The sequence below is a fragment of the Gekko japonicus genome, unplaced genomic scaffold (assembly GCF_001447785.1).
Source record: "Gekko japonicus isolate JY-2015 unplaced genomic scaffold, Gekko_japonicus_V1.1 scaffold1855, whole genome shotgun sequence".
Classification (NCBI taxonomy): domain Eukaryota; kingdom Metazoa; phylum Chordata; class Lepidosauria; order Squamata; family Gekkonidae; genus Gekko; species Gekko japonicus.
In genome coordinates this window covers 190,278-203,249 of record NW_015176508.1, presented here as the reverse complement: position 1 = coordinate 203,249, position 12,972 = coordinate 190,278, and the positions used below count along the sequence as shown (strand labels likewise).

Below are 12,972 nucleotides of genomic sequence, written 5' to 3'. Positions count from 1 at the left end.
ACACTGGGGCCAGACTGCCCCCCTCCCCAATATTTTGAAATGCAGGCCTCAGGGAAGCCCTGCGAACAGAAGCTCGTGGCATCAGAACCGGTGTTTGGACCGGGCATCACTGTATGTCACCTTGCAGGGCAGTCTCCAGAGCGTGGGGATGTGTCATTTCGGGTGGTCCAAAGATTATTTTGGGGTGCAGCCTGGCCCCAGGGTCTGCTTGTGTGATTGTCCTAGGGGCACTGCCCTTTGGAGCAGCTGGCACCAGAACTGTGCTTTGGACCAGGATACAGCATATGTCCCCTCGAAGGGGAGAGTCCCGTGAATGTGGGGGTATATGATATGTGGTGGTCCAGACCTTATTTTGGGGTTCAGAGCTTTCCAACTCACTCTCCTTAGTGTTTCTGAATGACTACATGAATAAGTAACGAATAAGGAATGAATAAGGAAGTGCGAATAAGGAACCAACTTCAGCCTCCTTTTTGAGTTCATGTAATCCCTACTTAGGAGCTGCGGTGGCTCAAGTGGTTAAGATGCTGAACTGCAGGCTGTGGAAGGTCGGTAGTTCAGCAGTTCGGGACCTGAGTGCCACATAACGGAATGAGCTCCCCTTTCCGAACGGAGATGAGCACCGCAACCCTAGAGTCAGATTCGACTGGCTTTCGAGCAAGGGAACCTTTACCTTTACCTTTAATCCCTACTTACAGCACTGATGCCCACACTTTGTACTTGCTGCATGAGGGCACGGCAAGAGAGGTCTGCGTGTACCCCAAAAGATGCTAAATTGGTTGGTGGATGCCCCCGCTCTCCTTCCCACAGAACGGACGGCTGCTTTGGGGCAGTGACGTGAGAGAGGAAGGGAGCTCTTCCACACGAGTTCTGTGGGAAAACATTTGGAAGCTGCGCCAGAGCATGACTCTTTCTTGTCAATGGGGCTTGTGCAGAGGAGCTTCCTCCTGCACCCCGCAATGGCTTAAGAGGATCGATCGTCTCTTTGGTTTCAGGTTACGTAGAAGAATGCGCCAAGAGCTCTCCAGTTGATTATTTCTGGTACCGGAAGACGTTGAACATCACGGATTCCATTGATGATTCCGGAACTGTCCAGTGGTGGCTTCTGCTGTGCTTGCTGTGCGCCTGGGCGGTGCTGTACGTTTGCACCATCAGAGGCATTGAAACCACGGGAAAGGTACTCGTTTCCATGGAGAAGAAAAGGACTGCTTCTCAGGCTGTCTTTCCAGACCCCGGCGAAGTCCTTGGTGCTGGAGGGGCTTGGCTCTTCGCAGGGCCCCCCCCCAGGGACTGCCAGGCAGTGTCCCCTCTCAGCTGAGCGAGTGTGAGCCAGCTCACAGATTTCTGGCCTCCAGCTTACAGATTTTTGCCTTCGCTCAGGAAGGGGGGCTCCAGAGCAAACTAATTGATGCAGCAGCCAAATCGCTCGCTCACAGCTTTAATGCCAGGAGCTCACAAAGGAGACGTTTTGCTCACAAGATGCCACAGCTTAGAGGGAGCACTGCTGCCAGGTCTGGGTTGGGAAACGCCAGCCGATTTGGGGGCGGAACCTGGGGAGGGTGGAGTTTGGGGAGGGGGGGGACTCAGTGGGATATAATGCTGTAGATTCCACCCTCCAAAGCAGCCATTTCCTCCAAGACGACTGATCTCTGAGGCCTGGAGAGGAGTGGTGATCCCAGGAAATCTCCAGGCTCCACCTGGAGATTGGTAGCCCTGGGAGCAACCCATTCGGAATCTCCCCAGACAGCTAACTGGCTGACTCTGCCCCAGAGTCACCTGTGGCCCTTGAGGGAGCTTCCTTGTATGTACTGCTAATTTTAAAAAATGAGATCCTACATAGGGAGAGGCATGAATTGCGGTCCGGCCTCATCCTGCTCTGTCATATGACGGAGGAGTGCATGAAGAGGGATTCTTGCCTTTGTGAGGAATGTTTAAACCCCCTCTGGCTCAGCTCACATCCGGTTAGGGATGCCAGCTCTGGGTTGGGAAATACCTGGAGATCCCTGCGAAGGCCCTCCTTGGCCCCAGGCAGGCAGGGGTGGGGAGAGGCAGGGAGGACGCAACTTACCCTCCCTCTTCTCCTGCCTCCTCCTGGCTGAATGAGGGCCGGAAGCGGGGCGGCCGGAAGCAGGGGGTGGGGCTTCATCATGTGCCCCGCCCCCCGGACCTCACCCGGGGGAACTGCGTTCCCTCGTCTTTCCCCCGAAATGACCTCTGACTGGCTGACTCTGCCCCAGAGTCACCTGTGGCCCTTGAGGGAGCTTCTTTGTATGCACTGCTAATTTTTAAAAACGAGCTCCTACATAGGGAGAGGCATGAATTGCGGTCCGGCCTCATCCTGCTCAATCATAGGTCGGAGGAGTGCATGAAGAGGGATTCTTGCCTGTGTGAGGGATGTTTAAACCCCCTCTGGTTCAGCTCACATCCGGTTAGGGATGCCAGCTCTGGGTTGGGAAACAGGGCCGGCTCACTCACTAGGTAAACTAAGCGATCGCCTAGAGTGGGACGGCCCTTAGGGGTACCAAACTGCACCCGGCCCCGTACTCTGGGAGTTTCTTGATTATTTGTGTTTTTCATTCTTCCTAAAATGCATTTATTTTTGAAAACTGGTGGGCGCACGGGGGGGCCGCCAGAAGGGATCCTCGCCTAGGGTGCAAAATAAGCTGGAGCCAGCTCTGGGTTGGGAAATACCTGGAGATTTTGGGCGTGGAACCTGGGGAGGGCGGGGACCTCGGCCACAGTCCACCCTCCAGAGAAGCCGTTTCATCAGGAGGTCCACCAGTGGGGCCACCCAGAGCTTAGCAACCCTACGTCCTCTTCACGGATTGTGAACAGTGTCCGGATTTCTCAGCGACTGGCTCTGCAGCTTGCTGATCCATTAACGGGTGTTCAGAAGGTTCTTTTACTGTGCTCCTTACTAACCATGCCAGACAGTGCGATTGGCTGTTCAAACAGGAACGTTCTCACACAGCCCAATTGCATCCCACTGTCTCCCTCGCTTAACAGGCATTTGTGAGAATGACTGGAGGTATGTGAATACTTCAAAGCACTGAGCAAAAACTGGTTGTTGTTCTAAGAGGGCAGTCCTGTGAAGAGTTACTCCAATCTGTCAATGCCTACGAAGGGGAGAAAAGAAAAGAAGTGAGATCAAAAAGAGAGGACTGTGCCAGTCGCAGTTGGTTCAACTGTATGCATTCTTTCTCCAGGCAGTGTATGTGACGTCCACCCTTCCTTATGTTGTGCTCACCATTTTCCTGATCCGTGGCTTGACGCTGAAAGGATCAGTCAGTGGAATTGTGTACCTGTTTACACCAGATGTAAGTGTCAGTTGGATTCTTTTGTCACAGCTTACAGAGCGTTTGTGATATTCCTAACCAGAGGAACGACTCCAGCCGTGTTTATGCTATTTCTTTTCTGAGTGTGAGGGTCAGTTTGGCTGCAGTCGCACACACCGAATAATCCACTTCCAATCCACTTCCCGTGCAGGTTCCAACTGGATTTTACTGTGTGAACGGGCGAAACCCAGTTGGAAAGGGCATTGGAAGTGGGTTATTTAGTGTGTGTGACCGCAGCCTGATATACATTAGAGGCCAGCAAGATTGAAAGGGTGTAAGCTGTCAAGAATCAAAGCGGCCTTCATCAGATACAACGAAGGGAGCTTTGACTCTTGAACGAGTATATCCCCCAAATCTCGTTGGCCTTTAACGTCTTCCTGGACCTGAATCGAGCAGTTTTGCTGCAAACCAGCATGACTAACCCTCTGAAACTGTAACCAGATATGTGATTTTCATAACCAGAAGAGAGATTCCAGCAGTGTTTATGCTATTTCTTTTCTGGGTATCAATAAGCCTGTGATTATTAAAGATTGTAGGGTTTGAAAGAGTGCCGTGTTCCCTGGGGTGGGTTCATGCAGTGGCCGAGTGGCATGGCCCCTCCCCCTTCCCTATGCAGATGGCTTAATTCGCGTAAGGACAAAAAGTCTTGACTAACCTTTATAGGTTCTGAATTAATTGGCGTAAGACCTCAGCAGAAATGGTCTCTGCTCTTTCGGCTCTTCCAGTGGACCCAGGGGGGCCAGACAAGCCCTCAAACGCTGCTCGGGCCCCTCAGCTGCAGCAGTTTTCACAATAAGCGTCCTCAGAGCTGCCCAGTTCAGCTGCAGATCACAATTGTTTGCATGCAGAAGTCTGGTTGCTGACATCACCGGTTAAAAATAAGGTAGTGGGGTTAAGATAAGACCTGAGACTGGAGAAATCTGCTGCTTGTCTGAGTGCATAACAGTGAACAGACTGAACCAGTGGTCTGACTGCATAGGAGGCCGTTCAGAATGCTTATAGAACTGAACTCCTGCCTCCATGTCCCCTTGCCTTGGCTGCCTAGCCAGACTGTGCCTGCTGCTCCCCGCGGAGTCTCTGCGTGGGGCTTTCCTGACTGTACTTTAGCTGGATAAAGACCAGATGTGACAAACACAGATAAGTACAGAGCCAGGGTGAAGTAATCCCATATTACGGTGTTTCTCTTTGTGGTGGAAAATGCTGTCAAATCACAGCCGACTTATGGCCACCCCTCATGGGGTTTTCAAGGCAAGAGACAGACAGAGGAGGCTTGTCATCGCCTGCGTCTGCTTAGCAACCCTGGACTTCTTTGGTGGTCTCCCATCCAACTACTAACCAGGGCTCAGTTCCCTCTTGAAGCCGTCCATGCTTGTAGCCACCACCACTTCCTGTGGCAGTGAATTCCAAGTGTGAATCACTCTTCGGGTGAAGAAAGACTTCCTTTTATCCATTCTAACCCGACCGCTCAGCAATTTCATGGAGTGCCCACGAGTTCTTGTATTGTGAGAAAGGGAGAAAAGTACCTCTTTCTCTACCTGCTCTATCCCACGCATAATCTTGTAAACCTCGATCCTGTCACCCCTCAGTCGTCGTTTCTCCAAGCTAAAGAGCCCTAAGTGCCTTAACCTTTCCTCATAGGGAAAGTGTTCCAACCCTTTTATCATTCGAGTTGCCCTTTTCTGCACTTTTCCCAAAGCTAGAATATCCTTTTTAAGGTGTGGTGACCAGAACTGCACACAGTACTCTAAATGAGGCTGCACCATCGATTTATACAGGGGCATTATGATACTGGATGATTTGTTTTCAGTTCCCTTCCTAATAATCCCCAGCATAGAGTTGGCCTTTTTTAACTGCAGCTGCACACTGTCTCGGCATGTTCATGCATGGTGGCAGTGCCCTTGGACTACCAAGTTTGCAGTGTGCCTTGGCAAGCATGGCTGATTCCACTCACTATATTATGCTTAATTTTTTATTTATTTATTGCTGGCCCCGCCCGACAAGCAGATTAGGCAGAGATCAATGAAGTTCCTGAATCAAACTGGAACGCAAGAGGCATTTTTTGTCCTTATGCTTATTCCCAAAGTCTGCATACAAACCTCCTTCTGCTCTTTAGATCTGTCTTTCTTTTATAGCAGCAAAGCAGTAGGCTTTCTTTTATAGCAGCAAAGCAGTGTCCCTTTTTTGGTGTTAGTTTCTGAACAACAGCATAGGGAAAGCTTTCTGATGTCCCATCACTTTAAGCAGGCCCCCTGTTCCAGTTGTTCGGATGAACTGCTTGCATGCTCAGTTACAGCTTCTGCTATAATTTGCTTTTGTTAACCTGTGACATTGCTTAAATTAACAGCTTCCCCCCCTCCCCTGTTCAGGTCGATGAACTGGCCAACCCGGTCACCTGGCTGGACGCTGGCGCTCAAGTCTTCTTTTCATTCTCCCTCGCCTTTGGCGGCCTCATCTCATTCTCTAGTTATAATTCAGTTCAGTAAGTGTCTATAATGAACTCAATTTTCGTACATCATTTTACAGTTTGTGATAATGAATGTCAATAAGACTCCATAAACCAAATCACATATCCGTGTAGAGTGTCGTCATCATTCTTCACCAAAAGAAATCAGTAGGGGTTTGGTGGCCTCTTGGAGTTTCATTCCAGTGTAAGCTGTTGTGGGCTAGAACCTGAAGAAGTCGGCTTCTTCTTCAAGGTGGCGCAAGGGCAGCTGTAAAAGATTTTAGCACAGTAACAAAAACAAAATACATTGTGGAGAGCGCAAATTACTCAAGGTCAGATAGCATTAAAGTGCTACTTAAAGGCATATGTCTCAAATACAGTTAATGAAAAAATCATAAATGGAATGTAAATCCTTTCGTATGATCCACATATACTTATCATTAAAGCACTGAGGCTTTGAAACAGATACACAAGTGCAGGGATACACAAAGAAACCTCCCTAGAGCAAGACCAGTAAACGGGCTGTGAGCAGTCCTTGAGACAACTGTTATCCTCTTTACTGCTTCTTAATTTCCAAGCTTTCAGGTCTGCAGAGAGGCTAAGAAAACTGGCTGACGTCTCTTGTTGGCCATGAAAGTTTCAATTATTCTTCTTCAGAACCAATGTATTCTCATGGAGCCACAAAGTTTCCATATTTTGCATGCCTGATCACACTCCCACATGGGCTCAGTTGCACTCCTTTCGGCAAAGTGGTTTTAGCACGACTGCTCCCCTGTGGAATTGTTATCTTGAGCAAAAGGAAATGTGAAGAGCAAAACATTGTAGCTAAAAATGGAGGCCAAGAGAAACCCTCTGGACTACTCCCATGAAGCCATTTCGTCATGAAAGAGAGATGAGAGCTTTTCCCCATCTCGGTCTTCAACACTGGGGGGCACATGCTCTAGACACATCTCCCATGCTAATCCCAGGACTTCTCAGAATCAGACCTGGTGTACCATCGGATGCACGGTCCCATGCAAATTTTTATTGGGAATAAATTTTTAAGATCTAAAAGTTGAAATCTTTGGAATTCACCTGTTTCACTCTTCCGGTTTGCAGCAATAATTGTGAGAAGGATGCTCTGATTATCTCACTGATCAACGGCTTTACCTCCATCTATTCTGCCACGGTCATCTACTCAATCATTGGGTTCAGAGCAACAGAGAGATACGATGATTGTGTTAGCCAGTAAGTAGATGTTCCACTTAATACATTTCTGATCGTTGTTATTTTTTCATCGTGAATGTAATCTCCCTTCCCCTCGATTGCACAGATAATTGTAGTTCTATGGATTCATGGAATCAGCTCTCTGCTCTAAAGGGTGAACTAAAGGGTGAACAATGGGAACCATCTCTTTTTGGTCCGGGGATGCTGGCAGAGCCGTGTGGCCAGCAACAAGCATTCACTCCCTCCCACCTTCACCCCAGTACATGAAACACGAGGCCACCGCTTTATTGAAAGAATGGCAGCACAGCGTCAGACCCTTGGCGTATTACAGACGAGGGAAGGACGAAGGTTCCCACTGGCCCAGCCCCACGCCTGGTGAGCGGGAGGCCTGGCAAGTCATACTCAGGATCTTGCCCAGCGATCTGGGGCTAATCTATTCCCTTTGGAGTTAGCCCTGTGGAGCACGCTGTGCCCCTCCTCTACACCCAGTTTGGTGTAGTGGTTAAGTGTGCGGACTCTAAATCTGGGAGAACCGGGTTCGATTCCCCACTCCTCCACTCGCACCTGCTGATGTGACCTTGGGCAAGCCATAGTTCTGATAAGAGCTGTCCTTGAAAAAGAGCAGTTTCTGTCAGAGCTCTCTCAGCCCCACCCACCTCCCAGGGTGTCTGTCTGTTGTGGGGAGGGGAAGGGAAAGGAGTTTGTCAGCCGCTCTGAGACACCTTCTGGTAGTGAAGGGCGGTGTATAAATCCAATCTCTTCTTCTCTTCTTCTTCTTTTCATAGGGCAGCCATTTTGACTGGTTTGGGGTGCTCCAGTCAGTCCAGCTGACAATTGCAATGGCCCAATCTGGGCTCCATCCTCAGATCCACTCCTCGGATGTGGGCCAATGAACAGCCTAGTTAGACACTTTCATAACCGAGAGAGGACTCATCCGTGTCTGCTTCACTATTGCCCCAGCAACCCCCTGTGGATGACACAGGTCAACCGTATGTGGGTTCAACTAGGTTTTATCTGTGTCTTAACAAATGGCTGGTCTATGCGACGGCTTATGCAAACAGGCTGGCCGTTTTGAGGACGGGTGGCACTTGCCATCCAACATGGGTGCCCTTTGAGCAGGGCCACCCTGGCCCCAGACTTGGCCAGCACTTCTGCCGGCCTTGCCCGTCCCAGCCTGCCGGCCACTACGTGCCGAGAGGTGCCGAGCGTTATCCTCCCCCCCTGGCACGCTGCGAGGCCCCTGCCGCATGTGGTCGGTTCCGCTCCGCACCGAGGGCTCTCCTTCCCAGCTGACGCAGCCAACGCCCTGCCAGGAAGAGGGCACAGCTTGCATAAACAAGTGCCCACCACTCACGTCTCCTTGGCTGGCTCCTCCACAGGCCCACCAGCAATTTCCCGTGCCATATGTTGTCAAAGGCTTCCACGGCCGGAGTTCATTAGCTGTTGCAGATTTTCTGGGCTGTACGGCCGTGACCAGTAGCGAAACGTCAGGTCCTGCAATGCCAAGACCACGGCCACACAGCCCGGGAAATCTACAACAGCTCATTCCTGTGCCACGTTTGAAATTGATGTGGGCCGGGGCAAATTTGATCTGTAGCCTGTGGCATGCATGCTGCAAATGTCCCTAACGGTGGGCAGTCCCGTTGGTTATTTTTGTCTCTTTCCCCTTCACAGAAATATCCTCACTCTGACAAATGCATTTGATGTTCCAGAAGGTAACATAAATGAAGACAATTTTGAAGCTATGCAAGCTTGGTGTAACACGACAGATCCGGCAATGTTTGCGAGCCTCACATTTCAGACTTGCAACCTGAACACATTTTTATCTGATGTAAGGAAACAACGCAGAAGGGACATCTGATTGAATGTTGTGGGTTGGATCCTGCTGTTCGGGAGCGTGAGGAACTTGTGGAGGCTGGCCTCCCCTCCCACACACTTGCTGTGACCCTCCTGAAGAGCCAGTGCTGGGGGCTGAGGGGACCCCCTCCCCGCACTCGGTGCCGTGTGGCTTGGGGGTCTGCAGTCAGGAGCACCCCTTACTCTTGTGCGGGCAGGGCAGCTGGCTCTCCCAGCAGGCTACTGAAATGAATGAAATCTGTGGTCCTAAAGTGGTGTGAGTCTGTACTGCCGGCCAGAGGGGGGATTCTGACTGGCCGTCCCTTCTTCCTGGGGCTCCCCTCCTCCCGTGCCATGATCAGTGTTCCCTCTAAGCTGAGTTAGTGTGAGCTAGCTCGAAGAATTTTAGCCTCCGGCTCACAGATTTTTGCCTCCGCTCAGGGAGGAGGGCTCCAGAGCAGACTAATTTATGCAGCGGCCAAATCGCTTGCTCACCACTTCAATGCCAGCGGCTCACAAAGGAGAATTTTTGCTCACAAGACTCCACAGCTTAGAGGGAACATTGCCCGTGATACTTGGTCCCTCTGCCTTCAGCAGGGCCTGTCGGGGGATGATGCAGGAGAGGGGGGGGGAGGACAGGGAAGGTTTGCTGCTGTGGACTCTTTCTGCGGATGTGTTCAGGGTCCAGCCCTGTGACACCCAGATGCCAAAGACAAACCACAGTTTTGTTTGCAGTGATAATGAGCCAAGAAGTTCTCGGGCCTTGTGCACTTCCTTCCTCTGGGGTTTTGTGTATTCATTTAGCAAATTTACATTTTGCCTTTAATTACAGAATTCTGAACAATTAAAAAAATCGACAAGAAGACAATAAAATGGAATAAATCAAATCATGAGTAGCTATTAGTTGCCAGATTGGGAAGTCCATTGTCTTCTGCTATTAACAGAATTAACTAAAGCCCAGAGGGAGAAGGCCGGGTGAAAAAAGGGGTCTGACCACACCACAAGCTCGAAGTCGTATCAGATGTGCAGGGAGGCTCCATGCCTCCGGATGCAAGCTGGCCCTTTTCTGCTCGTGAGCACAGTGTGTGGGGAGAAATGGCTCCAGCCTTCCTGCCCCATGTTGTTTTCATGTCCTCAGGCTGCCCCGTGGCAACATGTGTTGGCTCCAGTGTTCCCTCTAAACTGAGTTAGTGTGAGCTAACTCACAGTTGTTTAGCCTCCAGCTCACAGATTTTTGTCTTAGCTCAGGGAGGAGGGCTCCAGAGCAAACTAATTTCTGCAGTAGCCGAATAGCTCGCTCACAACTTTAATGCCAGGAGCTCACAAAGTAGAATTTGTGCTCACAAGACTCCACAGCTTAGAGGGAGCATTGGTTGGCTCCTTTGCAAAATCACATCATTTAATGGGGCTCCTCGTAACTCTTGCAGTGGAGCCCAAGGAGGCTCCAAGGGGCAGTCTCAAGATGTGGAAGGGTGCCTCTGGGAGGCACAAACATCCATCCGATGTCTGCTGCAAAGTCCTCGTGGCCCACTAAGAAAACCAAGGACTTTGTAACGAGCTCAAAGGCTCTCATCTTCAGAGTCCGTTTAAAGAAGCCAGACATCTAAATCTGAAGAACTTCACCAGGTGATTGATTCCTCAGTTTGAAGACCGCTATGTAGCAAGCCCCTTGGAACTCCCTTCTGGCCTCCTCGTGGTCCACTAAGAAAACCAAGGACTTTGTAACAAGCTCAAAGGCTCTCATCTTCAGAGTCCGTTTAAAGAGGCCAGGCATCTAAATCTGAAGAACTTCACCAGGTGATTGAAGACCGCTATTTAGCAAGCCCCTTGGAAGGGGTAGCCAACCACCAGGATGGTGAGCGGACCACAAGTCTCTTGGGAGGAAGGAGTTGTATTTTTAAATGCTTGGGTTTCAGGCTCACCCATGAAGTTGTTTTTCCTTTTTGACACTTAAGAGGTTGGTGCAGATGTGATGTGTATGGGTGTGACCTCTGTGGTCAAGAGATGCGGCATCCCGCCTGGGCTGGGCTTGGCTTCTTCCCTCTCCTCCAGTGCAAAGTCCCAAACCTTTCCCTGCCAGCCTTAATCAAATGTGTGCATTATGTTGGCACAAACACTCACTGGGCTTTTAATGCTAACTAGGAAGGTAAAAGTGATACAACCCATTGGCTTAAGAACTTAGCCATCTTTGGTCTAACTCAGGGGTGGCCAAACTTGCTTAAAGTAGGAGCCGCATAGAATAAACGTCAGATGTTTTAGAGCTGCAAGAGGTGAACAAATATCACCCACATGTTTTTACTGGAAAATATGCAGATTAGCTTTTTATTAACATTAAATGAGACTGCCAAAAATAAAAACAAAAGGAGTAAAAACATATTGATAATGATATTTAACTTTAGATGGGGAGGGAGGGGAGAAAGAGAGAGAGAAAGAAAGGTGGAAAGAAAGAAAGAAAGAAAGAAAGAAAGAAAGAAAGAAAGAAAGAAAGAAAGAAAGAAAGAAAGTGGAAAGAAGGCAAATAGATGGGGGGGGATGGAGGGGGGGAGGAGGAAATAAGACAACTTTAACTTTAAATGCATCTTCCAAGACCCCCACACCCCCACGCCAGCTGGATTGGCTTGGAGAAGGGGTTTAAAGAGACAAATGCTTTCTTCACGCCGGCCGGGGTGGGGAAGGGGCTTTAAGAACACATTTAAAGTTAAAGTTGCTTTCTTTCTCTGCTCACCCCCATCTCAAGCCTACCCAGGGATGGGGAGGGAGGGGAGAAAGAGAGAGAGAAAGAAAGGTAGAAAGAAAGAAAGGTGGAAAGAAAGAAAGAAAGAAAGAAAGAAAGAAAGAATGAAAGAATGAAAGAAAGAAAGAAAGAAAGAAAGAAAGAAAGAAAGAAAGAAAGAAAGAAAGAAAGAAAGAAAGTGGAAAGAAGGCAAATAGATGGGGGGGAGGGAGGGGGGAAGTGGAAATAAGACAACTTTAACTTTAAATGCATCTTCCAAGACCCCCACACCCCCACGCCAGCTGGATTGGCTTGGAGAAGGGGTTTAAAGAGACAAATGCTTTCTTCATGCCGGCCGGGGTGGGGAAGGAGCTTTAAGAACACATTTAAAGTTAAAGTTGCTTTCTTTCTCTGCTCGCCCCCATCTCAAGCCTACCCAGGGAGGGGAACACTGTCTGGGGAAGGGAAGACCGATCGGGGAGGCATGCCTCCCCTTCGCTTCCCCAGCCACCCTGCCGGGAGTCATACAGTAAGTGTGAAAGAGCCACATGTGGCTTACAAGCCACAGTTTGGCCACCCCTGGTCTAACTGGAGGTCTGGGTGGGGTAGGGAAGAAGTGCATCTTAAAATGATCAGTACTTTGTACGTTTCATTATTACACCCGTTGTTATGTTCTGCAGGGTGTTGAAGGAACTGGCTTGGCGTTTATTGTCTTCACGGAAGCCATCACCAAAATGCCGGTCTCGCCTTTGTGGTCCATCCTCTTCTTTATCATGCTGTTCTGCTTAGGTTTATCCTCCATGTTTGGGAACATGGAAGGCGTTCTTGTACCCCTGCAAGAGCTCAACGTGATACCCAAGAAATGGCCTAAGGAAGTTGTTACAGGTCAGTGGAAGAGTACAGTGAAGTCAGGGTGTTTTTTCAGGGATAGGAAGGGGATGGTCAAGTGGGCACCAAAAGCGGTGTGATCTACTATTATTAAAAGGATGTTAAATTATGGGCGGGGTCCAGTCAACTTTTTAGGGGGCTTTGAACACCCCAAGAAAGATATGCTGGGGATCCTGGGACTTGCATGGGCCAAAGCCATACGGGATGACGGGTGTAGCAAAGAAGGAAATTAGATATTAGCTAATTATTAGCAAAGAAGGAAATTAGCAAAGAAGATATTAGCGAAGAAGGAAATTAGAAATTAGCTAATAATTTTAGAATCCCGTCTTGAACTTTTATAGTTAAATAATTTTGGAGCACCGTAAAGTACATTTTAGTGAAATGCATTTGTTGTATTTTATATTATTCTGTACTGTTTTAATGTTTTAACTTGGGCATTTGTGCCCCTTGTGAGCCGCCCTGAGCCTTCGGGGAGGGCGAGGTATAAATTCAAAGAAAAATAGATAGATAGATAGATAGATAGATAGATAGACAGACAGACAGACAGACAGACA

At 49.2% G+C, this 12,972-nt stretch overlaps 1 protein-coding gene across 1 annotated transcript in view; it reads left to right on the top strand.

Annotated features, from left to right (window-relative positions):
• The window catches only part of SLC6A19 (solute carrier family 6 (neutral amino acid transporter), member 19), a 31,526-nt gene that overhangs the window by 11,607 nt on the left and 6,947 nt on the right, over nucleotides 1–12,972 (top strand). Inside the window, exons 4-9 of the mRNA XM_015427342.1 lie at nucleotides 993–1,174; nucleotides 3,204–3,314; nucleotides 5,699–5,811; nucleotides 6,874–7,002; nucleotides 8,656–8,812; nucleotides 12,211–12,415. Coding sequence (XP_015282828.1) covers nucleotides 993–1,174; nucleotides 3,204–3,314; nucleotides 5,699–5,811; nucleotides 6,874–7,002; nucleotides 8,656–8,812; nucleotides 12,211–12,415 — 897 coding nt within the window. The remainder of the gene's footprint in view (nucleotides 1–992; nucleotides 1,175–3,203; nucleotides 3,315–5,698; nucleotides 5,812–6,873; nucleotides 7,003–8,655; nucleotides 8,813–12,210; nucleotides 12,416–12,972) is intronic.